Here is a 21,433-nt window from a genome sequence, read left to right on the forward strand (position 1 = left end):
TACCGACTTTACTCCGCACTGACCCTCAACAGACCTAAACACCCTCCGTTACTCGACAACACGGTTGGCACATCCCCTGCCAGCCACGTTGTCACACGTTCACACGTAAGCATATGCTGTACACGTCTCCCTCCGTTTTTTACGCCTTACTAACAACGATACCGTATGCTCCCAAAGTGGTGCGGTGCTGTGCCGTAAGGCAGCAGCACCAGCTACCTTGGGGTAATGGTAACTGCGCCTTACTGGCTTAATGCACCGGGATTTTCTGCGCTATGGTGGGGTAGCGTAGCAGCAGCAGCAGCAGCAGCCAAGGAACTCTTACATCCAAGAACAGGTGAGCGCCGCAACCAACCGACCCACTTCGCCAATCCAGCGGAATCCACCGCGGAGATTCAAATGCTCGACAGCCCGAAACCCCCCCGCAATTCCACGCTGCATGCGCCGTACTCAAATTGCGCCTTCCCCCGTCCTGACCGGTACTTAACCCTGCACCGCTTCCGCTTCCCTACAACTTGCATTCAAAGCTTCGATGAAGTACTCTGCCTCGCTCCACGCTGCACTTTGGCTTAGGATGCTTCGGCGATGCCTAAAGCAATTCTTCCTCCCTCCTGCCCGACGGCCACCGCAAACATGATCTCCTGCAAATTCAAGCCTATGCATGCAACATAGTATTTGCTGGGAACTCGTATCGAGCTGGCGCGCTTACGGATGCCCTGATTCCCCTACGACCTACTCACTTCGCTGGTAATTATGCACACAAGCGAGCGCACACGCATCGATAGCTCCATATTGATTTATGCTTTACGCGCGCTGCGCTACATGCCAGTCACCAGACTTGACACCGCACCGGTACTCTCGCCTCACCCCGCTGCCAATCTGACACGCTGCCCGCCCTTCTCTCGCACCCGTACGTGCCTCAGGCCAACGCCCAAGTCCACCGAGCCCCCAGCTCAAGCAACATCAACTCCGAACTACGCAGCGTAAGTTCTGACGCGTCACCGTTCATACGCACATGACTAAGGACCAGGGGCTGGGTTGGGCTTGGGTTTGGGTAGACGGCTTGCTACCCAACGGGCTTCGGGGATGGGAACTTGCACTTGCACGCTTTTGCAGAACTCACCTGATGAGACCCTTGGCACGGTCGAAACGCGTCGTGAGAGCCTTGCCTTACTGCATTATAGTGCGAATGCGGTGTTGGGAACTCGGACCCATCCCTTAGGGCGTGCGTGCGTTTCTGTCCTTACTCCTAGCCTGCCTTTTGCTCACGCGTGCTTCGGCACGCACTGGTCCTCCTACCGTGTCTTTTGGGGAACCTACGTTTGTGCCCATTCCACCGCACTGACCCTTCCACCTACGCCAACTCTTACGCTTGCATCACACGGCTCTCCAACACCACTTACAGCAGCAGCAGTGGCAGGACCGGATAGGCGGCAGCTTGGGCCGTCGCGCCGATGGCGACAGCAGCTCAGGCGACGACACGGCGACCACAACGGCGATGGCCAGCGGCGAGGACAGGCTCCTGGCGGTGCTGAGTCGGGAGGCCGCGGCGCGCGCCGCCGCCGGCGGCCTGAGCGGCGGCGCGGCGGCGGAGCTGCTGGCGGCGGCGGCGGGTCTCGGGCTGCGCGGCGATGCCGAGCTGCTGGCGGCGCTGACGGCGGCGGCGCGGCGGGATGCGGCGGCGCTGGTGTCGCAGCGGCCGGACCAGCTGTCACAGCTGCTGGTGGCGTGCGCCAAGTTAGGACACGTTGATGAAGCGCTGTTGGAGTCCGTGGGGGCGGCGCTGGCGGCTGACCCTCGACTGCGGCTCTCCTCGACATCGGCGTTGGTGGCGCCGGCGGCACCGGCGGCTGCAGCGCACACTGGGGCGGATGCGGCTACAGCTGTGGGTGCATGGGCCGGTGCCGGCCGCGGCGTCTACCCGGTCCGTAGCCTGGCCGTGAGCGTGTGGGCGGCGGCATGCCTGGGGCGGCCGTGTCCCACGGGCCTGTTTGGCCCGGAGGTGGCGGCGGCGCTGGCAGCAGCGTTGCGGCCGCCGCCGGAGGATGAGCCTGAAACCACCTTCAACAGCGGACAAGGCGGCGAGGCGCAGCAGCAGGAGCTGCGGCCGCACGAGGCGGCGAACGTCATGTGGGCGTTTGCGCGGCAGGGCGCGCCGCAGCCGGAGCTGGGGGCGGCTGCGCTGCAGGCAGCGCTGCGTTGGCAGCAGCTGGGCCAGCTGCCGCGGCGGTGCCTGATTAAAATACTGGCGGCGGCGGCGGCGCTCGGGCACGTGCCTGCCCCGCCAGGGCCTGCAGGGGCAGCGGCTGCCAAAGGCGGCGGCGGCGCTGGTGGTGGTGGTGGTGGCGGCGGCGGCCGAGGCAAGGAGCAGGCGGCGGCGGAGGAGAAGGAGGGGGGAGAGCAGAAGGCGTTGTTGGCACTGGCGCGAAGACTGGCAAAGGTGCGTGGTTGTATTATGAACGACCCCACCTATCTGAGTGTGCATTTCATTTCTACGTCACAGGCCAACCACAAATGCAGCTAACACAGTATTTATAACGACATTCCGTACAGGCGGTGGCTGAGGGCGCCGAGCGGCTGCCCCCGGCCGAGCTGGCGGCGGCGGCTGAGGCCCTGGTGCCGTACTGCGCCCCCGGGGCGGCCCTGCATGACGAGTACGGCAGTGCCGTACTGCGCGGCCTGGTGGCGGCGGGGCGGCAGCATGTGGGCGACCTCAGGTGGGTGGGGTCTTGCAGGGGCTTGGGTTGGGTTTGCATTGCAGCGGTGTGTGTATTGCGCTACAAGCTCGCGTGTGCACTCCCGGGCGGCCCTCCGCAGCAGCTCGGCCTGGTCGAGTCATTCCTCAGTCCTACACCATTTACACCGCTGGCCGTGCTGTTCTCCACCTGTCACCCATCATCACACCAGCTGCTGCTTTGCCTGCTGATGCAAGCTACCTCCTCAGCTGCTCGCCGTCCCCTTCTACAACCCTGCACTTCCTCCTCCCGGACCACAGGCCCGACGCCTGCGTGTCGCTGCTGTGCGCGCTGAGCCGCCTGGCGCCCGCCGGCAGCCCCTCCTCCCTGTCCTCAGCCCTGGACCCACGCCTGATGTCGCGGCTGCAGCAGCGGCTGGCGCCCAGCGTGTCGGCGGGTCGCCTGGCGGCGCCGCAGCTGGCGGCGCTCCTGCAGGCGCTAGCGGAGCTAGGGGCGCGCAGCGCGCCGCTACTGCCAGCGCTGGAGCAGCAGCTGCTGCGGCAGTGTAGTGCGGCGGCAGAGCCGCAGGCTGGAGCCGACAACACTGGCTGTAGCAGTGGCAGCAGTAGCGGGCTGAGCGGGGGCCAGCTGGTGGCGACGTTGTTGGCGCTGGGAGAGCTGCAGCGGCGAGGGGCCGTTTCGGAGCTATTCAGGTGCGGGGGCAGCTGCGCGCAAAAGCTGGGGACGGACATGTGTTTGTGTATTCGGTGTGTATGGCGTGTGTGTGGGAGGGGGCATATGTGTGTGTGTGTTTGCGGTGTGTACCGTATTGTGTGTATGTGCGCCTGCCTGGGTCTGTAGATTGCATCCCAAATGCGTTCAAGCCACTGACTGAGCTAGCGTCCAGACAGAGCGCCGGCTCAATTTCGGGACTCATTCGCTAAACCTCATTCATACCCACTGATGTGAGCTTCTGACGTCGCGATACGACAACACAGGCTGACGTCTTCACAGCTTACAGCTGACCTGCGCCAAGTCACCAGCCGCGGCGGTAGCAGTCCCGGCAGCAGCATTAGCGGCAGTAGCAGCGGCAGTAGCGCCGTGTCTGCGCAGGACCTGTCAAAGCTTCTGCGGCTGCTGGGAAGCACCGTGGTGTCCCGGCAGCGCGAGGAGCAGCAGCGCCAGCCCGGGCCCCAGCCTCAACCCCAGCAGCGGTGGGGCAAGCGCGCGGCGCCGTCGGGTCGAAGGGGGACTGCCGCTGATGCCGATTCCGGCGCCAGTGCCGCGGCGGCGGCGGCGCTGGCTGATGGTGTGTTGGGACCCGGTCGTCAGATCTTCCTTGATGCGGCTTGGTCGGCTCTGAGTGAGCACCGACGCGTGGCTGGCAAAAAATGTCGCAGTGGTGGTGCGGCCGGCAGTAGCACCGCCGGGAGCGGCAGTAGCAGCAGCAGTAGTAGCAGTGGCAGTAGCAGCCGGCAGCGGCTGCTAGAGGAGCTGACACCCACGCAGCTGGTGGACGCGGTGTGGGGGCTGGCGGCGTGTCGGTACGACAACACTGACGCCTATGACACGGTACGACAGACGTGTTGGGCAGCCAGTGGTGTATGCATCCGAATGCTCCCTAGCAGCCCCTGCTGACGCCTGCCTGACTTCGAGCCCGGTCCTGCCCTGTCTGTCCTGTCCACCTTCTAACCGCTTGCTCCATCCGCCCACCTTTCCGCCTCTCGACACGCGCAGCTGTGCACCCGGCTGCATGGGCGCGTCAAGCACCTGCCGGGCTGGTCGCTATCCCGCCTGGCCGCCGCCCTGCACACCGCACCGCACCCTCCGCCCGGCCACCCGGCCGCGCCGCCGCCGCCGTCATCCGCGCCGGCGGCCGCAGCTGCAGATGAGGAGGAACTGTACCAGGGCGCGCCGCCGTCCACTGCCAGTGGCAAGAAGGCCTCTGCTCGCAGCGACAGCAGCAACAACAACAGCGCGACCACCGGTACGGCCAACAAACAAGGCTCCAGCGACAAGGATGCGCAGGCGTCACGAACCCCTGCCGCCACCGACGGCAGTAGCACCCCGCCAGCTGCCACGCAGCTGTCCCGCCATCCCGAAATGATGGAACGGTTGGCCAAGTACGGCACCAAGGAGGTGGCGGGCGCCGGCAGTAGCTTCCGACCCGAGGCTGTAGCACAGCTGGCGGGCGTTTTTGCGGCGGAGCCGTGCGGCAGGCAGTACGGCGGTTTGTTTCTAGCGGCGTCATACACTGCCCGTCGCTGGCTGCTACAGCTGCGGCAGCGGGCTGAGGAGGAGGCGGCGGGCGGCGGCCGGGCGGCGGCGGCGGCCGCACGCAGGCGTGCGCAGGAGCGGGAGCGGGCTGGCGAGGACGAGGATGGCGGGCGGGGCGGCGGCGAGGAGGACGGGGAGGGCGCGGCGGCGCGGGAGCTGCGGCAGGCGGCGACGCGGGTTGCGGCGGCATGTGAGGCGGCCGGATACTCCGTGGATGAGGTGCTGGAGCCGGAGCTGCTACAGCCCCCCAGCAGCCCCAGTGGCAGTAGCAGGCGCCGAGGCGGCAACAGCAGCGTACCCGCCAGGGGCAGGGACGGCTGGTCCGATGCAGACGAGTCTTCATGGCGGCCTGCCGCCACCGGCGGCTCCAGCTACGGCCGCAGCAGTAGCAGCCGCGCCCCATCAGCGCCGGGACGCGGCCAGCGCTCCGGCGGCGAGGCGGGCTTCGACGGCAGCGGCGGCGGCGGCGGCCGTGCGGCGGGGCCACCAGGCAGGCGTGGCAGAGTGCGCCGCTTTGGTGACGACGAGTGGAGTGATGGTGAGGAGGAGGAGGCCGTGGGGGAGAGTGAGGGCAGGCGAATGCCGGGTGCCCGGGCGGCGGTGAGGCGCGGAGGAGGGCGGCATCCCCGTGAGGCGCACTGGGCAGGCGAGGTCGAGCCCAGGACTGGGGCCGGGGCCGGGGCCAGGAGGGGCGACGCGGGCGCCGACAGGCGCCGACGTGCCGGTGGCGCAACATTTGATACGGAGGAGTTCGGGAGCGGCGACGGCCACCGGGAGAGGTCGCCGCGGGGGCACCGGCCAAGTGCAGCGGGCTCGCGGCCGCGGCGGAGCGTAGGAGGGGAGGACATGGAGTGGTTCGGTCGCTGAATTACCTGGCCGTGGCGTGTTACTGTGTAAGCTTGGAACTGCTCGCAATGGCCACTGCGTATGACTTCGCGTTTCGGCCACCGCTAGCGTGCACTCGCTTTACCACCCCTTTCAGCAATTGTAGACCAGGCCGGTCGCTGCTGGTACATCATAACACCCGAAGATGTAGCCGGACGTTTGTAAGCGGTTCTGGGGCCTCTTCGCGAGGCGCGTGCGGGGACGACGAGTCAACTTCGTGGCTGCCGGCGAGCCCGCGGGTGGGTGGTCAGGGTAACAAGACTAAATATGTCACGTCATACAAATGAAGCGCTCCACTAGGGCGTCCCTGAGGTCAGCTTGAGGAGTGCTTGCTGCATTCCGCAATTCCCTTGCGCGCCATGCCCAAATCGCGCGGGCAGGGTTTCGCTTCGTACACAAGGACATTGCTGTCCTTGGAACCCCTGACAGACAGCCTCCGATCTCCCAGGTATCAGCCTGCACCCAGCAGCATCACCAGCACCAGCAAGTGCACCAGCAGCAGCGTCACCAGCAACCCCCGCGGGTCAACAACCACGAGACCACGCACCTGCCGCCCCGCCCGCGGCGATGGCTCCGATGCCTAGCGCCCCGCCGGTGCCGGAGGCCCAGCGCCCAGACCTACTCTCAACAGCTACCTTCCAAGCGCCGCAACCGCCGCAACTGCCGCCGCCGCCGCAACCGCCGCCGCCGCAACCGCCGCCGCCGCCGCGGCTCCTCGGCTTCAGCGATCACTTGTACGATTCGCTGCTCCGGCCGGCAGTGGAGGCGGCTGAGGCGCAGTGGGTGGCGGGCGGCGACCGGAGCCTGTTCAGGCGGCACCGGGGCCTGCAGCTGGAGGCGAGGCGGCAGCAGCGTCACCAGCAGCTGCGGGCCAGGCAGCAGGCGCAACAGGGGCAACAGGCGCAGGGGCTGGGGCAGGAACATGGGCTGCAACAGCAACCGACAAGGCAGGCAGGGCAGCCAGGGCAGCCAGGGCAGGAGGGCGGGACGCGAACAGCAGGGGCCAGCTGGCACCAGCACCCGCACCAGTACCCGCACCCGCACCTGCACTCGGATCAGCAGCGACACCAGGTCAGTGGTGGCGGGTTGTTACCGCCGTACCCGCCGCCGCCCCAGCCCCCGCCACCGCCACTCCTGCGGGACTGGCAGCAGCAGCAGCAGCACCACCACCACCACCACGTGAGTGGGGCTCGGGAGGTACGGCACCTGTGTGGGCGGTACCTCCTGGGCCGATGCACCCAGTGCTGCCAGGGCCCGCGGTGAAGGGTTGAAGCCTTGTAGGGGTCAGTGACTCAGTGGTGAATGACAAAGAGTGCGCACAGGGACAGCCCGTGGGGACAGCCTGAACTAGCAGGCCGATCAACACCCCGTCAAGGATGATGCGCAGGCGTGCCACAACGGCCTTGTTTGCGGCAAATTTTGTTGGTGTGCGCATCTGGCCGGCCCCTGCAGGTGCCCACGGAAATCCCCACGGCCACGGCGCGGCCCCCAACCCTTCCCGTAAGTGGCTTCCACGCCTTCGGCGCCGCACCGGCAGCACCACCTCACACACTAGCCGGCGGCGGCTTGCCGGCAAGAGCAGCAGCAGCTGGGCCGCACCTGCCGCAGGTCTTAGCTCCATGGCATCCTACCGCTTCCACGGCCACCACAGACGATTCCTCCCCCAGCCACCAGCATGATGACCATAATTACACTCCACAGCTTCACCCGCATAAACACCAACACCAGCGCCACCAGCACCAGCACAGTCAACAACAACAGCCAGAAGGGGGCGAGATGCTGGAGAAGCTGCGGCTGGTGCTGTCGTACGAGTACGACATGCCGCTCGAGGATGTACGGCCGGATCTGGATCTGGGGCAGCTGCGGCGGCCGGCGGCGGCGGCAGGTGTCGCTGGTGCTGTTGTTGTGGGGGACGGCGCTCACGATGATGATGACCAGTCCGGGCAACAGGTGCGGGGGAGGTTGGGGGCGCACACGGAGAGGACGTCCGCACACCCTCTCTGCAAAGCGCTGCACGTCCAGCGAGTTTTGTCACCCGACTGGTTGATCATGTAGCCTCACGTATGCCATTGCTGGGACGGATGCGGTGCCTCCTTCGTACTGTTACATTACCGTGCTATGCTGCCGCCTACTGCATGCCTCCTTGGCACGACCTGTCACTGCCCCTCCACCCTCGGTTTAGTTTGGGCTGGTATCTACAACCCCCACCTCCACCTCCACCCCCACCCCAACCTCCACCGCCCACCACTTTGCCCCATGCAGGCGGTGGTGGACTGTGTGGAGCGCTCCTTCGAGATGTTCCTGCAGCTGGGCGGCGGCTGAGCCGCCCTGACTGTGGCACAGCTGGCGGCGGCGGTGCGGGGAGTCGGCGGGGACGCCTGGAGCAGGAGTGGGGCTAGCGGTGGGTCAGATAGGGGGAGTGGGCTTCGGGAGTGGGCCTAGCGGGTGAGGCGAGGGATGTGAGGGTGCCGGGCTGCGGGGGCGGAGTGGAGCTCTGGGGTGGAGGTGGGGGAGTTGAGGTGCGTGGGGGTGCTGCGGTACCCATTGGTGGGTGGGTGATACTTTCATACGCATCATGGGGACTGCGGTATTGAAGGCTACGATTCATGCATACTAGGGGGTGGGTGTTTCTCTCTGGGCCGGAGATGGTCCCTCGCGGCGTGGGTGCGGTGTGCCCCCGCTTGTCGGGTTGTCCCTTCAATTGTAATTCGCATCCATACTAATGTCTGCGTGGTCCGGGCGCTGGACTCAAGGCTGGACTGTTGGGAGATACGGTTTTTGTACACTCATACTGAAGCTTGCACTGTTGTAGGAATCGTGATACGCGACGCGCAACTCTGTATGCCGTTGTTGGGCTGTGCGTATGCGCGTCAGGAAGAGGACAGGCTGCGTAGTCCCCGGAAGAGAACATGGGAGATTGCGTGAGACTGGTCAACTGCTCGGAGGTTCTGGAACACGCCTATGATAGTGTGCGGGTTGGATGGAACTGAGCACGCGGCTGTGTTGATTGACGAGGGGCTCAGCAGCCAAGGGTATGCAGGGCTGAGGCTTGACCGGGAGTCATGTGCACAACGTCGGGCAGATTGGCGACACGGCTCCGCTTGGGCTCACCAGCGCCAATCAAGATTGGCGGTCTTTTCGCGGCCTTTGGTTGTTGAAGCGTATCTTGTGCTCAAGACTTCGCAAACACCTGCTTTACTTCCCGCATTACTGAACTTAATCAGAATGGCTAGCTTCGCCGCTTGCAAGTCTGCTGTCTCCATGCGCGGCTTCACTCCGCGCACCACTGGCCGGCCCGCGGTACCTCATCTATGCAACCGACTTTCCATAGTGGCGCGCGTTGCCAGCCCTGACATTGCGGGGCCGCCAGGCGATGGCCTTGAGTGGGAGGTGAGTCGCTTAGCTCGCTTTGCTCACCCTGGAGAAGATAAAAGCAGTTTCAGATAGTCATATCGCTTCGAGGCATATATTCACGAAAGAATTTACGCAAGGGCGTGTCCGGGCGACCGGTAGTAGAGGTCAATCAAACAACAATTGTCGCGCGCCGGGGGCTCTGCGTCCATGGCCCCGAGCAGAAGTATGTATAAGTCGTCAAATCCAGTCGTTCAGGCCGTCGTAGCTGCAGAGCCGCTACACCACGCCTTGTAGTGACGCAACACCCAGTGGCTGCCCGCTAGCACGGCGTGTTCCCCAACGGTCGCAAGCTGCCCCGCATCAAACCTTCTTTCACTCGTTGGAATTCGTTGGTTATGTTATGCCGGTTAGCCCTGCTGGCAACTCGTTGGCTGCAGCCTTCCCGGCCTGCCTCCCACCCTCCCCAACCCATCACCGCTGTCCCTCCCACACCCAGATGCCGTTCAGCGAGCGGCGCCGCCTGGAGCACGAGCTGCGCGCCGCCCGCGCCGCCTCAGAGCGGCTGCCCGCCGAGATGCGCTTCAGCCGCGAGCAGCTCTTCTACTTTGGCCCCGCCGAAATCCTCACCTACCTTCGCTACATCCTGGCCTACGAGTTCAGCGTGCCCGTGGACCTGGTCACGCCCGCCACCACGCTGGTGTCACTGGTCTCGTCGTCGTGTGGCGCCGACGGCTGCGCCGCTGATGATGACGAGGCGCTAGCGCAGGCCCAGGCGGTGGGCATGGGGCGGCTGGTGGCGGCGGTGGACACCGCCTTCCACGCCTTCTTCCCGCTGCTGGGGCAGCTGGACTGGGGCGAGGCCAGCGTGCAGGCGCTGGCGGACGCCATCTGCAACGACCTGGCGGCTGAGTGGAACTAGACGGGACAGGAGGAGGAGGAGGAGGAGGAGGGCGGCGGCAGGGGCTAGCTGTGTGTTGTGGACTCGAGAAGTATGCGGTCTTGGGTGTTGTGAAGGTCGCCAGTGGGTGGCGATGGAGGCGGCTGAGGGGTTTGCGGCGCGGCGCTTCTCCATGCGCGGGCGCGCATGGAGGCGGCGGCGGTGGCGTTTCATAGGGGCGCCCCAACCCCGAAATGAAGAATGGAGAGCGGTGTGCGCTGGTGCATGAGGGTTGAGAGGGCGGGATGTGAGGAACACGCTTGCCGCGTCTGAGGAACCGAGGCGGACAGGAGGCGCGGGCTGTGGTGCCAGCGGCTGAGCCCGCATTCCGTCGGCCAGCGAGTCGACTGGCTGCGAGAAGTGTTGTTTGGCTGAGGCCTGGACTGCGAGGCGGGTGAGGAGGGGGCGGCTGTGGCCGGTGCATGTGACAAGAGCATCAGCGGCGTGAGGAGGGTCGTTGGGCTGCGTGATTGCCTACAGGGCAAATCATCATCAGGGAAGGAGGTATCGGGCGTTTGCATACAAGTGTGTGGTCAATTCACGGAAGGGGCGGTGGCGGCGGCAAAGGTGGGGGCATGCAGCTGCCTTGCGTCGTCACAGCCACAGTATTTATGTTCGGGTCCCAACCACGCCACAGGTTGGTGTTGTGTGTTTGCATATCTGGTGGTGGTTGAGCGTTACGTTGTCACGTCGTGGAGCCGCTGCGTATGTATGACGTGCGAAGCGCGGCGGAGTCGGAACACCGACCACGCGCGCGCTTCATGTAGTATGAAACTGTAGACGTCTGACATGGACCCCGCGCACTCTTGGCTTTGCCAGTAGCCAGCGCGATTGACGCCGGGAAATCGCATTGATTGTTGGTGAGTGGTGCATCTACGTGAATAGAGTTACTGTACATCGGCGATGACATCCGGGCGTTGGGTGGTGAGGCGGACGGTGTGTTGAGGCCTAGCCTGTAGGCAGATGTGACATGAGAGGTCCGCACTCGGGCTGGTACTGGAGCGAGACAGCCGCATACATGCATGGCATGAGCGTGCCGATGGAGGGACTCAGATACTGAAACATTTCATGAAAGATGATGGAAGCGGATGGGCCATTGGTTTGTGAGGTAGCAGGTGCTCCGTGTGTACTCATGCGGTACACTGCAAACGTACAGGTGTAACACAGACCTGCCTGCAAAGCCCGTCTCGCCGTCCTGCATCCCGCGAGTGTTCTTATGGCAACAGGCCACCACGGCTCCGGTACCAATGCGTGTTGTTCACAACGCGCATTCCTCTCCAGCCATTGTACGAAACGTACTACGGTATCATAGTAGTTTCATCCGTGGTCACCAGCTCTCACTTGCGCGTTTAACATCACCATTTCATTGAATCCGGCTGAGTTTAATCGTGCTGTCTGCAAGCCTTCACCAGCTTTTATCTCCATTACCGCCCGCACAGGCTTCCCCGCATGCACGCAGGAACCTTGCAACTGAATGCACACCTGCAAACCTTCCACCAGTGCGCCCGGAGCGTGAGGAACGCGCGTCAGCAAACTTCCAGCCAGCCAGCAACTCGTCGGTACAGTAACTCCGGCGTTCGACCAGCCGCGCACTCTTGCCCTGCCGCTGCTAATTGTATGCCATTTGTTGGGTTCTGGGAATCAGCTGCACCCTACGGGACTTTATCAACTTGCCTTGCCACTGTCCCATCACACATCCACCAGTGCGCCAGTGCACCTGCACCTGCACCTAGTCCCTCCCTCCTCTTAAGTCTCTAACGCCCCTCTGCGCCCGCCCCTGCTGGCGCCGCCGCCACCGCCGCCGCCGCCAGCTGTATGTCCACCCCCAGCGCCCGCGGCAGCTGCAGCGCCGCCACCATGACGGGCACCAGCAGCAGCGTGCCGCCCACCGTCACCGCACACACCTGCACACAGCAGCCGGCAGCAGCGGTAGCGGTAGAAGTGGGAGCAGCACCAGCGGCAGCAGCAGTGGAGCGGGCATGTGTTGTAGGGAGGGGAGCAGCGTGAAGGCGCGGGGTGGGTGTGTTGTGCGGAGGGGCGCAGGGGTCGGCACCTCAGGACGGGTGGTGTGATGGAGGCAGATGCTGCTGATGAGTATACAAGAGGGGCACCAACCCGCCAGCCGGGCTTCGAACCGCGCCACCCACCACATCTGCGCCGTGGCCGTAGTGGGCGGCGATGACGAATGTGGTGGTGGCCTGCAGCAGTGCAGCGCATTGACGCCGGTGCATTGATGCCGACACACCGCGCACACAGACATAGAAACAGACGCAGACAGGGCATGCTCTCAGCACAGGCGGGCACCACGTGAGAAGAGACGTGGCCAGCGACTGGACACGTGCAAACCATTACCCGCAGCATGAAGGCGCACACACCCACACGCTGGCGCAATTTTGTTTCCCTCAAACAGACACAGCTCGGGTGTCGGCCCTCTGCCCATTTCTCGACATCGCCCGCTCGCCCACACAGCCCCACCCGCTCGCCCCTCGCACCGTGGGGCACAGCGCCAGCAGCGTCAGCGCCATGACGGCGGGCGTGGGCAGCCCCAGCGCCAGCCCGCAGGCGGCCTGCAGCGCCGGCAGCACCAGCACCTTGAGGCACAGCAGCAGGCCGGCCTGGGTGCGGGGGGGGGTGTGGGCGGGTGGGGAGGGTTGTAAACTAAACCAAACCAAGCCAAACAAGCGGAGCACAGGCAGAGGGGGGAGGGTTGTTTGGGGTGGGGCTTTTGGGGGAGTGGGGTGGGGTAGGGCGTGCAAGAGTAGTGGCAGGCGCAGGGCAGCGCTCAGTGGCCAGGAAGCTACATGAGGTTGTTGCGGCACGTGCCCCGCACGCAGCCCCATGCACACGAGTCGCCACGCCTCGTTGCTCCTCGCGAACGCCCCGCAGTCCCCTCCACCGGTTCCCCCTCCCACGCACCCTCTTCAGCACTGCGGACGGCAGCCTCTTGCCGTACATCCACACACCGATGCTACAGGGAGGACAGAATAGGATACGAAGGATCGCAGTGGGGGACAGACGGGAGCGGGCAGGGAGGTGTGGAGGTGAGCAGCACATGCGGCAGGACCAACACAGAGTTATCCCCCGCCCTCCCGCAACGTCAGCACCATATCCTGATAACCTCCCGCGCGTCTTTGCACCTTACGCTTATTACTGATAAGGCCCCCCCCTCTCTCCAATCGTACCCACCTGACTAGCGACACGGGGATGGCGGTGCCGGCGAACCAGTGCAGCAGCTCTGCGATGAAACCCAGGCCCTCCACATAGGCGGGGCTACACGGTAGACAGGAAGGCAGCAGATGAGCAGGTGACAGGTGGCAGGCAGTCAGCAACAGGAAGCGGCACAGCGTTGAGAGCCAGGGAGTTCGGGCGTGCGAGCGGTAATGGTATGGGGCGGTGCGGAGGCCAAGCGCAGCGAGGATGTGTGTCTGTGACCAGCAACGGCTCGGCCTCTAACTCCGTCTGTCTCTGCTGCTATCACTCAACCTCTTTCTCTCCCACCTTTCTGGATCCAGAAAGCGCCGTAATCCGGACAGGTTGGCGATCAGCGACACCAACAGCGACCACAGCAGCGGGTTCTGTTTGCAAGGAGGGGGGCGAGACACACGCACGTGTGCACACGTGCAGATGCCGTAACTACTAGAAAGGCAGGCGGCGGGTGTGTTTGGGGGCGGCTGTAAGTTTACGCACGTGCGCGCACACCCAACCACGCACCTTGCCCACCGTCCGCAGTACCGTCAGCAGCTGGGCCTGGGCAGCCACAGTGGCGCCACTGCCCTCCGCCGCCGCATCGCCACCACCATCACCACGACCACCCGCACCACCACCCGCACCACCGCCTTCCAGCCCGGCACCCCCAGCCAGGCTCCGACAGCCGCCGTCACTCCGCAGCGGCGCCGCGTCATCAGCAGCGCCAATGCCGGTGGCTGCAGCAGTGGCTGTAGCTTTGTTCACCACAGCGGTTGCGTCGCCGGCACCTCTGCGTCCCGCGTCCGCGTCCGTGTCGGTGTCCGGGTCCGTGTCTGGAGGGCAGGGCCCCGCCGGTGCGCCCGCGGCGGCGTCCCCCTCACGGCGCCTCGCTACCACACCCCTACCATGGTGCACATCAGTCGCAGTGGGGCCGCCGCCAGCGGCACCACCACCACCACCATAGCTGCCGACGGTGCCGCTGCTGCGGTTGACGGCAGGTGTGGTGGCGGCTGCGGCTGGCTCCAGAAGCCAGCGGTGCGGCAGTATGGGCAGGTCCACAGCCGACAGCCCACTGGTGCTCCGGCTGGGAATGGAGCACTGGGGCTCCAGCCGGTGGTGGAGGCTGCGGGAGGGGGCCCGGTGCGACCGCGGCTGCGGCTGTGAGGGTTGTGGGGGCGGCAGCGGGGCGCCGGCCGATGTCGCCCGGCCCGGCGGGGCCCCGGTCGACGGCTGGCGTGGCTGGGGGCCAAGTCGTGCGGCCGACCGGGATGGCGGCGGCAGTGAGCGCTGCCGGTCTGCAACGTTGCCGGCAGTAGCAGCCGTAGCCGTGGCCGAGTCCTCGCCAGGCAAGGCTCCGCTGAGGGCGGTGGCAAAGCCTGACAGAGCTGAAACCAGGGTGGTGGCCAGAGTGGATGACGGCTGCCGCCGCCGAGCCCGCGACGTCTGCGGCACTGCGGTGGCGGCGGCGCCGCCACCCCCGACATTGACCTGAACAGCAGCGCTGCTACTGCCGGCTGCTGCTGTCTCTACACCGCTGAGCAAAGGCGCGCCCTCCTGCCGGTCGCAGGACGGCCGCGGCCCGGCCGCAGCGCTGCTGCTGGTGCGCGGGAGCTGCGCCGCCGCCGGCGCCATTCCCGCTGCCGGCCCAGCGCTGGGAGTCGCGGCGGCGGCGGCGCCGCCGCCACGAGTGCCGCGAGGAGTGGCCTGCTGAGCACTGCCGCCGCCAGGCCGTGGCAGCGGCAGTGGCAGCGACAGTCCCGAGCCCAGTGACAGAGCGGCTGACATGGCGGCGCCAGGGGACGGCTGCGGCTGCGGCTGCGGCGGGCCCTCCGCGTCACCGTCGAAGGTGTCATAAGGCTGTGGCGGTGGCTCAGGGCCCCTGACGCTTTCAGGGCTTCCGCCGACGGTGTCATAGATATTTATGGGAAACTCGCCAGAGCTGCCCTCCGGCACAGGTGGCAAGACCGCCTCCTCGTCACCGGATGGCACAGTTGACAGCGGCGGAAGAGGCGTCGCCGCCGCCGCTGCCACGCTGCCGCCGCCGGAGCCAGCGCGCCTGGCCGCCGGGGCCTGTGGCGGCGCAGTGCCGCCACCACTGCCGTAACCAGGTGGGACAGCCGCGAGCACACTCAGGGTGGCGAAGGGCGACGCGACGGCTGAGGCAGTAGCAGCCAGCACATTGGAAACCGGCGGCGCGGCAGGCTGAGTGCTACTGCCACTGCTGTTGTTACTGCCATTGCCAACATAAGCGGCTGTAGCTGCTGTGCCACGCGGCGGCGCTTGCGGTCCATCACCGCCACGGCCTGCATCACTGCCACTAGCCGCTGCAACCAGAGCCTGGCCGGGCATTGTGAGGTCAGCGGGCGCCTCAACAGCCGCCGCCGTCGCCACCGCCGGGCGCTCTGCCACTGCCACTCCTGTCCTTGTTGCTGAGCCGCGGCAGCTGACTTCACCACTGGCATCGGCGGCGCCATCAGCGCCGCTGCCCCAAGCAGCCGCCTGACTGCCATCTCCACTGCCCACGGCGGCGGCGCCGCAACCGGCCCATTGCGCAAATGGGCTCACACGGTTACGCGCAGCGGCTGCTGCTACTGCGGCTGCAGCGGAGTTGGCGGCAGTAGCACGAAATGAAGGAGTGACCGGCGGGCTGGAGATCAGGTCGGCAGGTGTGTTGATGGCGGCAGTGGCCGTGCTGATGCTGCTGCGGCGGCTGTCAGCGCCGTCCCGCGAAGGACGCGGGGTCGCAGTCCGCCGCTGATCCGGCGCCGCAATACCGTTGTAACCTGACGACGGTCCCCGACTGAAGATCTCAATAGATGTCCGTCCGCCCCCGCCCGCGGCCGCCGCCGCACCGCCGCCGCCCGCTGCACCAGCCAGCACCTCCGAAGACGACCAGGCGGCGGCGGAGGTGCTCCGGCGCCGCCGCAGTAGCGCGCCTCCAGCACCGAGGAGGCGGCCGCCACGGCTGCTGCTACTGCCTTCGTAAGGCCCAGCAGAGCCACTAGCAGCAGTAGCAGCGGCGGTTGCAGCAGCGGTTGGAGCGTCTGCGGCATCACGTGACACCCGCGGCTGTGAGCCGGGCAGCAGCAGCGGCTGCTCCATGCCAAACAGCTGTGGTGGTTGTTGGCCGCCGTCGTCGCCGCCATTACCAGCTGCTGCCGCCTGCATTGTAGCGGTTGCGGCGGCGGCGGCGGCGCTTCTGCGGGCCTTGTGCAGCTCGAAGGTGAAGATGGCGAAGGGTACCACCCACAGCATCACCGGGATACCTGCACGTGTGTGTTTTGTATGTGTGTGTGTGTGTGTGTGTGCGTGTGTGCGTGTGCGTGTGCGTGTGCGTGTGCGTGTGCGTGTGCGTGTGCGTGTGCGTGTGCGTGTGCGTGTGCGTGTGCGTGTGCATGTGCGTGCGTGTGTGCGTGTGTGCGTGTGCGTGTGTGTGTGTGTGTGTGTGTGTGTGCGTGCGTGTGTGTCTGTATGTGTGTGCGACACAGGAGGGTAGGGCAGCAGCAGCGTTTTCAGGTTAGACACCATTTCTGACGCACACGTCCCTTGTACTTCTAGAGGCCCACTCCCGCCATGTACCAAGTGATGACCAGCTGCCCTAGCAAGCAGAAAACACTCCCGACACACACACACACACACACACACACACACACACACACACACACACAAACAGACACGCACCTGTGAGCAGCGCCAGACGCCGGCCGCCACTGCCGTACGTGGCGTCCATGATGGGCAGGCCGATCATCCCGCAGTTGTTGGCAGTCAGAAGCAGCGTCAGCAGCCCGGCCTCACGCAGCAGACCCCCGCCGCCGTCATTACTTCCGCCGCCACTGCTATCGCCGCCGCCGCCGTCAGTGCTGTCGCCTTCTGGCTGGGCGCCCAGCGAGCTGCTACAGACACTGTGTGTGCCGCCGCCGCCACTGCTGGCGCTGCCGCTACTGCCGCTGCAACCACCGTTGCTACTGCCATTGCCAGCGACTTTCTGCAAGTGACCTTGGACGTGGCTGTAGCTGTGGCCGTTCTGCACGAAGCCAGCTCCACTGAGCTTCTGCTTCTGCTGCTGCTTCGCCCCCGCCTCTTGCTTGTCTAGCGCCTGTTGGCGCCCGCGGTGCCCGCGATGGCTACAGCTGGCAGCCCCCCTCCCAGCCCGCAGCCGGGCGCGCACGAGGCAGTAGACGAGAATGCCGAGCTGCGTCAGACAGATCCACAGCACGTAGGCAGCCAGCGACCTGTCCAGCGAGGGGCCGGGGTGGCAGCGAGGCGGGGTGGGACATGCAGTGGAATGAGGGGGCGGGCCGCCGCCGGCGGGGCAGGGCACGCGCGTTCTTTAGCTTCTGCTGGCGGCGGGGGGGGGGTCCATTCATGGCTAATGGCGCCTGCCTGACAGGCTGCTGGCGGGCCGGATGGCGCGCAGCTGAATCTTTAGTGCCCGAACTCCCGTGCACACAACGACCTACTCACCCCACCCAACCGCTCACAAACGCACTAGCACGCCTCCTCTCGCTCCCTCCCTCTCTCTCCTGGTGCTTGCTTTGCTACTGTGTGTCACTTTACGGTATCCCACAAACTAGGGGAAAGAGCCCTGTCCATTTGCAAGTGGCACCCGCCGTCCACCGGAATTTCTTTGGGATTGGAATCCTTTGGAATGGACTTCCCCCCCCTACTCCATCCCACCCTCACCTCCATGCCACCCTCACCTCCACCCCACCCCTAGCCCCAGGCCACCCTCACCTCCATGCCTCGGCATCAAACAGCTGCAGCTTCACTCCGAGGTAGTAGCCGTTGAGCGAGGTGATGCCCACCCACAACACCAGCGTGTTCACCTGGGGAGGGGGTAGCAGTTCATGGGGGGGGGTGGCAACTGGGGTTGGAAGTCGGTGAAGTGCGTGCGTGTCCTCGACAAGGGCAAGTGTAGTTGTGACCAAAACGCCTAGAGGAGGGTGACTGGCGGTGTGCCCTGTGCGTGTCCACGATGCTGGCCACGTTGCCCCAGCATTTGGGGCGGGAGCAGGCGGGAGTGGCGCCAGTGGTTCCCAGCCGGCCGGCCCCTGCTGCTCCTCCCTCCCCACTCACTCACCCACGCACGGTACCTTCCTCTCTCCCACGGCACCCACCCACCTGCGGCATGTAGCGCTCCGCGTCGAGCACCCGCGCCGCCACCAGCGCCCAGCCCAGCCCTATGGCCAGCAGGATCTGCAGCCCCACATTCACCACCGGCTGCAGAGGCCAGCGGGCCATGCGGCTGGATGGGCAGCAGCAGCAGCAGCGAGGGCGGCGGCGCTAGCTACACCAGGTGATGCGCTTTGTGTTGGTGGAGTTTGGAGGAGGTAGGAGAAAGGCTGCGAGCGGTGTGACGGCTGGCAAGCTCCGCGGTGTGGTAGCTAGTCAGAAAGCCGCCGTCCGCTCAATGCTCGCTATGCCAGCTTGCAATACTGGGAGAGACGACAGCGCGAGGCCACTGATTCGGGAATTTTGGCGTCAGCAAGCGTTTGCTGCGTGGGCCCGTGGGTCGTGAGCTCCCGTAAAAACTTATGGACTGATTGACGGCTTAATTGAAGTACTGATCTGACTGGCGTGTAAAATTCAAGCATGCTGAGTAGGGTCGGCAACGCGACCATGCTCTTCCCATGCCACTCCCGCGCACCCCCCATGCCTGCAGCGCCGCCGTGGTCGGGCTGAGCTGGCCCCCCATTCCGCGGGCGCCTCCGTGTGTGTGTGTAGCCCCACAGCCAGGTCGTCGCGGCATTCATCAAGGACATTGACGGGTAGCACCGCCGGCCGCATGGGGCTGTGCCGCACCGGCGCACCAGTCCGTGGACTGTCTGCTTGCCGTCCACAAAGGGCTGTCTGCTGACCGTGCACCACGCGCTGCTGGAGTCAGGAGGCCAGAACAAGGGGCCCTTCATCATGCCAGGGAGCCACGGCATTCCAATGCCCAGCTGTCCGCTCGCATTACCTGTGCACACCGATTGCTTTGCGGGCAGTGCTATCCTGTCACTGTTGTAGTCACGTAGCTCGCTTCACATGTTCATCATATTATGTCATAAGAGAAGCATAAATCCAAGCAAGAACAATAAGAAGACCGGTACAGCCATGCAGGTGACTGCACGGGTGCATGCGGATGCAGAGCGTGTCGATGACAGTCGAGGCTCCTGAGGCCTTCTACGCATGTATACGTCGTAACTCAGTAGATTTTACGCAGCAAAATGCCTACCCTCAATATTATCACGAATGGTAAAGGCGAACCCGCTCTTGAAATGCTTCCATGTGTTTCCATGCCTTCAACTTCGCGCTTCTCAAGCCCCTGAATTTGTGCCGCTATGCGCGCAGTTGCGGGTGATCGCGTCACCACCTCAGATGTGCTGAAGGCGCTCAGCAAGGCGGTGGCCAGCTCCGTGGGCAAGCCCGAGCAGGTATGCCGGTCCAGGCGTTGCCTGGGTGGCCCCCCGGTCGTGACAAGCCCCTGCTTGTCGCGGGGGGCGCGATGCGTCAGCAGCGGTCGGTAATCACAATTCTAGCTCCATGCAGAAGGCATCGCGTCGCTGCGACGCCACGGGGCGGGGCCAGGATTGTTGCCAGGAACAGGGGGGGCACTGTGAACGGCCGCACCCCTGTCGCTCCTCCTCCCGTTTGCCCTCGTCTCCGCAGTGGGTGATGGCTTCGGTGACGACTGACAAGCCCATGATCTACGGCGGGACAGAGGAGCCCTGCGCGTTTGGCTGTGAGTCCACGACACCGGGAGGGAGCAATGGGTACTGCGATGCGTGCTTCGTCGGCCCTAGCCACCGCGCCACCGCCCCTCCGGCCACACCTGTTTGGGACCTCCGCATGTGCACACCTGCCCTTCTGCCTGCAGACCTTATGAGCATAGGGTCCATTGGAGGGGACAAGAACAAGAAGGTGCGGCCTGCGCAGCGGTACAAGCACGGGCACCGGTGGCAGGGCCTGCCACCACACACAGTCTCAAACGATCGCCAGCGCACACACGCGCACACAACCACACGCCCGACAAACTAGCAACGAGCACGGACCTGCTAGCATTGACAACTCCGGCAGCACTGGCAGCGAACGTCTGCCGCAAGCACACAACTCCGCCCGCACTCCGTTCTCCATGAACGGCCACCCTCCCATTCCACCCGCTCGATTCGCACACCTACTCGCACACCCAGCCGCACACCCACTCCCGCACCCACTCCCACAGATCTCTGCGGCCATCTGCGAGGTGCTCACAGCCAAGCTGGGCGTGCCCGCCAACCGCGTCTACATCCAGGTGAGCGCCCGCGCCGCGCCCCCGTGTTTGTGTTTGTGTTTGCATTTTGTGTGCGTGTTTGGTGTTTGTGTCGGTGTCAGTGTCGTGTGTGTTGTGTGTTGGCGCGCTCTGCAGACATCATTGCCACCTCATGCGTGAGCGCTTGGCCGGCTGCCGAGGCTTCGCCACACACGCCACATCTGTCCTGCACTCGCTTACGCGCCCACGGCTGTCGTGTCATAACGGCAGCTCACGAGGTGCCCTACCATGCCTCCCCTCCTCTTCGGCACAACCTGTGCCTGCGCTGCCCCCCGCAGTTCTCGGACGCGAAGGCCTCGGATGTGGGCTGGGACGGCTCCACCTTTGCTTAACGTGCGGGAGCAGTGCTAGCGCGTTTGAGTGCAGGGCTGAGCGCGGCGCCAGGCGCCGGGCGGACTGCACGCGTGGACTGGCGGGCTGGCGGGCAGAGCGGACAGAGCGGCTCGGCGTTGGGGTTGAAGCGGCGCGTTTCAAAGGGCTTGACAGGCCCCAAGTGAGCTCAGGGCTGTCACACAAACAGTGGCACACATGCATACACATTGTGTCGTGGGGAGGTTCCGCACGGCTGCTGGGGTTGCGAAGGGCAAACAAAGATTGAGCAAGACCGATGACGCCGATCGTGAGCAGACATACATGCTGTCTATGACTGTTGATACATACGTTGCTTACGGGTGGTGTCATACGCGGAGCGAAGGTGGCACTGCTGTGCGTGGAGGGAGGGCGTGGAGGGGGAGATGCATGAGGAGTTTGAAGTCATCTAGGGTGCCTGGTGCACCTGGGTGCACTGGGTCCAGTGAGCGGCGTCAACACTCAACACGCGCATGCAATCAA

The 21,433-nt window shown here is 65.1% G+C and overlaps 5 protein-coding genes across 5 annotated transcripts; 4 read left to right on the plus strand and 1 right to left on the minus strand.

Moving 5' to 3' along the window:
* Positions 1-480: 480 nt before the first annotated feature.
* Positions 481-6,232, plus strand: CHLRE_17g699950v5 (uncharacterized protein). Its single transcript, XM_043071897.1, has 6 exons — positions 481-980; positions 1,403-2,437; positions 2,551-2,714; positions 2,993-3,385; positions 3,671-4,244; positions 4,410-6,232. The coding sequence occupies exons 2-6, from the start codon at positions 1,496-1,498 to the stop codon at positions 5,814-5,816; spliced, it is 3,480 nt and encodes a 1,159-aa protein (XP_042914356.1). The 5' UTR covers positions 481-980; positions 1,403-1,495; the 3' UTR covers positions 5,817-6,232.
* A 48-nt stretch (positions 6,233-6,280) lies between these two features.
* Positions 6,281-8,912, plus strand: CHLRE_17g699975v5 (uncharacterized protein). The gene is made up of 3 exons (XM_043071898.1): positions 6,281-7,013; positions 7,287-7,784; positions 8,097-8,912. Exons 1-3 carry the CDS (start codon positions 6,402-6,404, stop codon positions 8,154-8,156), a joined length of 1,170 nt encoding a protein of 389 aa, XP_042914357.1. The 5' UTR covers positions 6,281-6,401; the 3' UTR covers positions 8,157-8,912.
* Positions 8,913-8,960: 48 nt separating this feature from the next.
* Positions 8,961-11,299, plus strand: CHLRE_17g700000v5 (uncharacterized protein). The gene is made up of 2 exons (XM_001691724.2): positions 8,961-9,224; positions 9,685-11,299. Exons 1-2 carry the CDS (start codon positions 9,060-9,062, stop codon positions 10,105-10,107), a joined length of 588 nt encoding a protein of 195 aa, XP_001691776.1. The 5' UTR covers positions 8,961-9,059; the 3' UTR covers positions 10,108-11,299.
* Positions 11,300-11,324: 25 nt separating this feature from the next.
* On the minus strand, positions 11,325-18,880 carry CHLRE_17g700050v5 (uncharacterized protein). Its single transcript, XM_043071899.1, has 10 exons — positions 18,433-18,880; positions 18,046-18,137; positions 16,993-17,543; positions 13,837-16,577; positions 13,624-13,700; positions 13,312-13,395; positions 13,042-13,093; positions 12,618-12,740; positions 12,273-12,323; positions 11,325-12,029 (listed from the first exon to the last, which is right to left on the minus strand). Exons 1-10 carry the CDS (start codon positions 18,550-18,552, stop codon positions 11,880-11,882), a joined length of 4,041 nt encoding a protein of 1,346 aa, XP_042914358.1. The 5' UTR covers positions 18,553-18,880; the 3' UTR covers positions 11,325-11,879.
* A 480-nt stretch (positions 18,881-19,360) lies between these two features.
* On the plus strand, positions 19,361-21,432 carry CHLRE_17g700100v5 (uncharacterized protein). Its single transcript, XM_001691723.2, has 6 exons — positions 19,361-19,548; positions 19,645-19,727; positions 19,963-20,035; positions 20,171-20,214; positions 20,516-20,584; positions 20,881-21,432. The coding sequence occupies exons 1-6, from the start codon at positions 19,521-19,523 to the stop codon at positions 20,932-20,934; spliced, it is 351 nt and encodes a 116-aa protein (XP_001691775.1). The 5' UTR covers positions 19,361-19,520; the 3' UTR covers positions 20,935-21,432.
* Position 21,433: the final 1 nt, after the last annotated feature.

Source organism: Chlamydomonas reinhardtii, chromosome 17 (assembly GCF_000002595.2).
Source record: "Chlamydomonas reinhardtii strain CC-503 cw92 mt+ chromosome 17, whole genome shotgun sequence".
NCBI lineage: Eukaryota > Viridiplantae > Chlorophyta > Chlorophyceae > Chlamydomonadales > Chlamydomonadaceae > Chlamydomonas > Chlamydomonas reinhardtii.

Excerpts from the sequence above, each read along its gene's own strand:
- CHLRE_17g700000v5 (XM_001691724.2), top strand. The coding sequence starts at position 9,060 with ATGGCTAGCTTCGCCGCTTGCAAGTCTGCTGTCTCCATGCGCGGCTTC. Across the intron at positions 9,225-9,684 it reads GCGATGGCCTTGAGTGGGAG|ATGCCGTTCAGCGAGCGGCG; the intron begins GTGAGTCGCTTA and ends TCCCACACCCAG.
- CHLRE_17g699950v5 (XM_043071897.1), top strand. The coding sequence starts at position 1,496 with ATGGCCAGCGGCGAGGACAGGCTCCTGGCGGTGCTGAGTCGGGAGGCC. Across the intron at positions 2,715-2,992 it reads CAGCATGTGGGCGACCTCAG|GCCCGACGCCTGCGTGTCGC; the intron begins GTGGGTGGGGTC and ends CCCGGACCACAG. Across the intron at positions 3,386-3,670 it reads GCCGTTTCGGAGCTATTCAG|GCTGACGTCTTCACAGCTTA; the intron begins GTGCGGGGGCAG and ends ACGACAACACAG.
- CHLRE_17g700050v5 (XM_043071899.1), bottom strand. The coding sequence starts at position 18,552 with ATGGCCCGCTGGCCTCTGCAGCCGGTGGTGAATGTGGGGCTGCAGATC. Across the intron at positions 16,578-16,992 it reads GCGTCTGGCGCTGCTCACAG|GTATCCCGGTGATGCTGTGG; the intron begins GTGCGTGTCTGT and ends ACACACGTGCAG. Across the intron at positions 13,701-13,836 it reads TACTGCGGACGGTGGGCAAG|AACCCGCTGCTGTGGTCGCT; the intron begins GTGCGTGGTTGG and ends CCTTGCAAACAG.
- CHLRE_17g700100v5 (XM_001691723.2), top strand. The coding sequence starts at position 19,521 with ATGCCTACCCTCAATATTATCACGAATG. Across the intron at positions 20,215-20,515 it reads GAGGGGACAAGAACAAGAAG|ATCTCTGCGGCCATCTGCGA; the intron begins GTGCGGCCTGCG and ends CCACTCCCACAG. Across the intron at positions 20,585-20,880 it reads CCAACCGCGTCTACATCCAG|TTCTCGGACGCGAAGGCCTC; the intron begins GTGAGCGCCCGC and ends TGCCCCCCGCAG.
- CHLRE_17g699975v5 (XM_043071898.1), top strand. The coding sequence starts at position 6,402 with ATGGCTCCGATGCCTAGCGCCCCGCCGGTGCCGGAGGCCCAGCGCCCA. Across the intron at positions 7,014-7,286 it reads AGCACCACCACCACCACCAC|GTGCCCACGGAAATCCCCAC; the intron begins GTGAGTGGGGCT and ends CGGCCCCTGCAG. Across the intron at positions 7,785-8,096 it reads ATGACCAGTCCGGGCAACAG|GCGGTGGTGGACTGTGTGGA; the intron begins GTGCGGGGGAGG and ends TGCCCCATGCAG.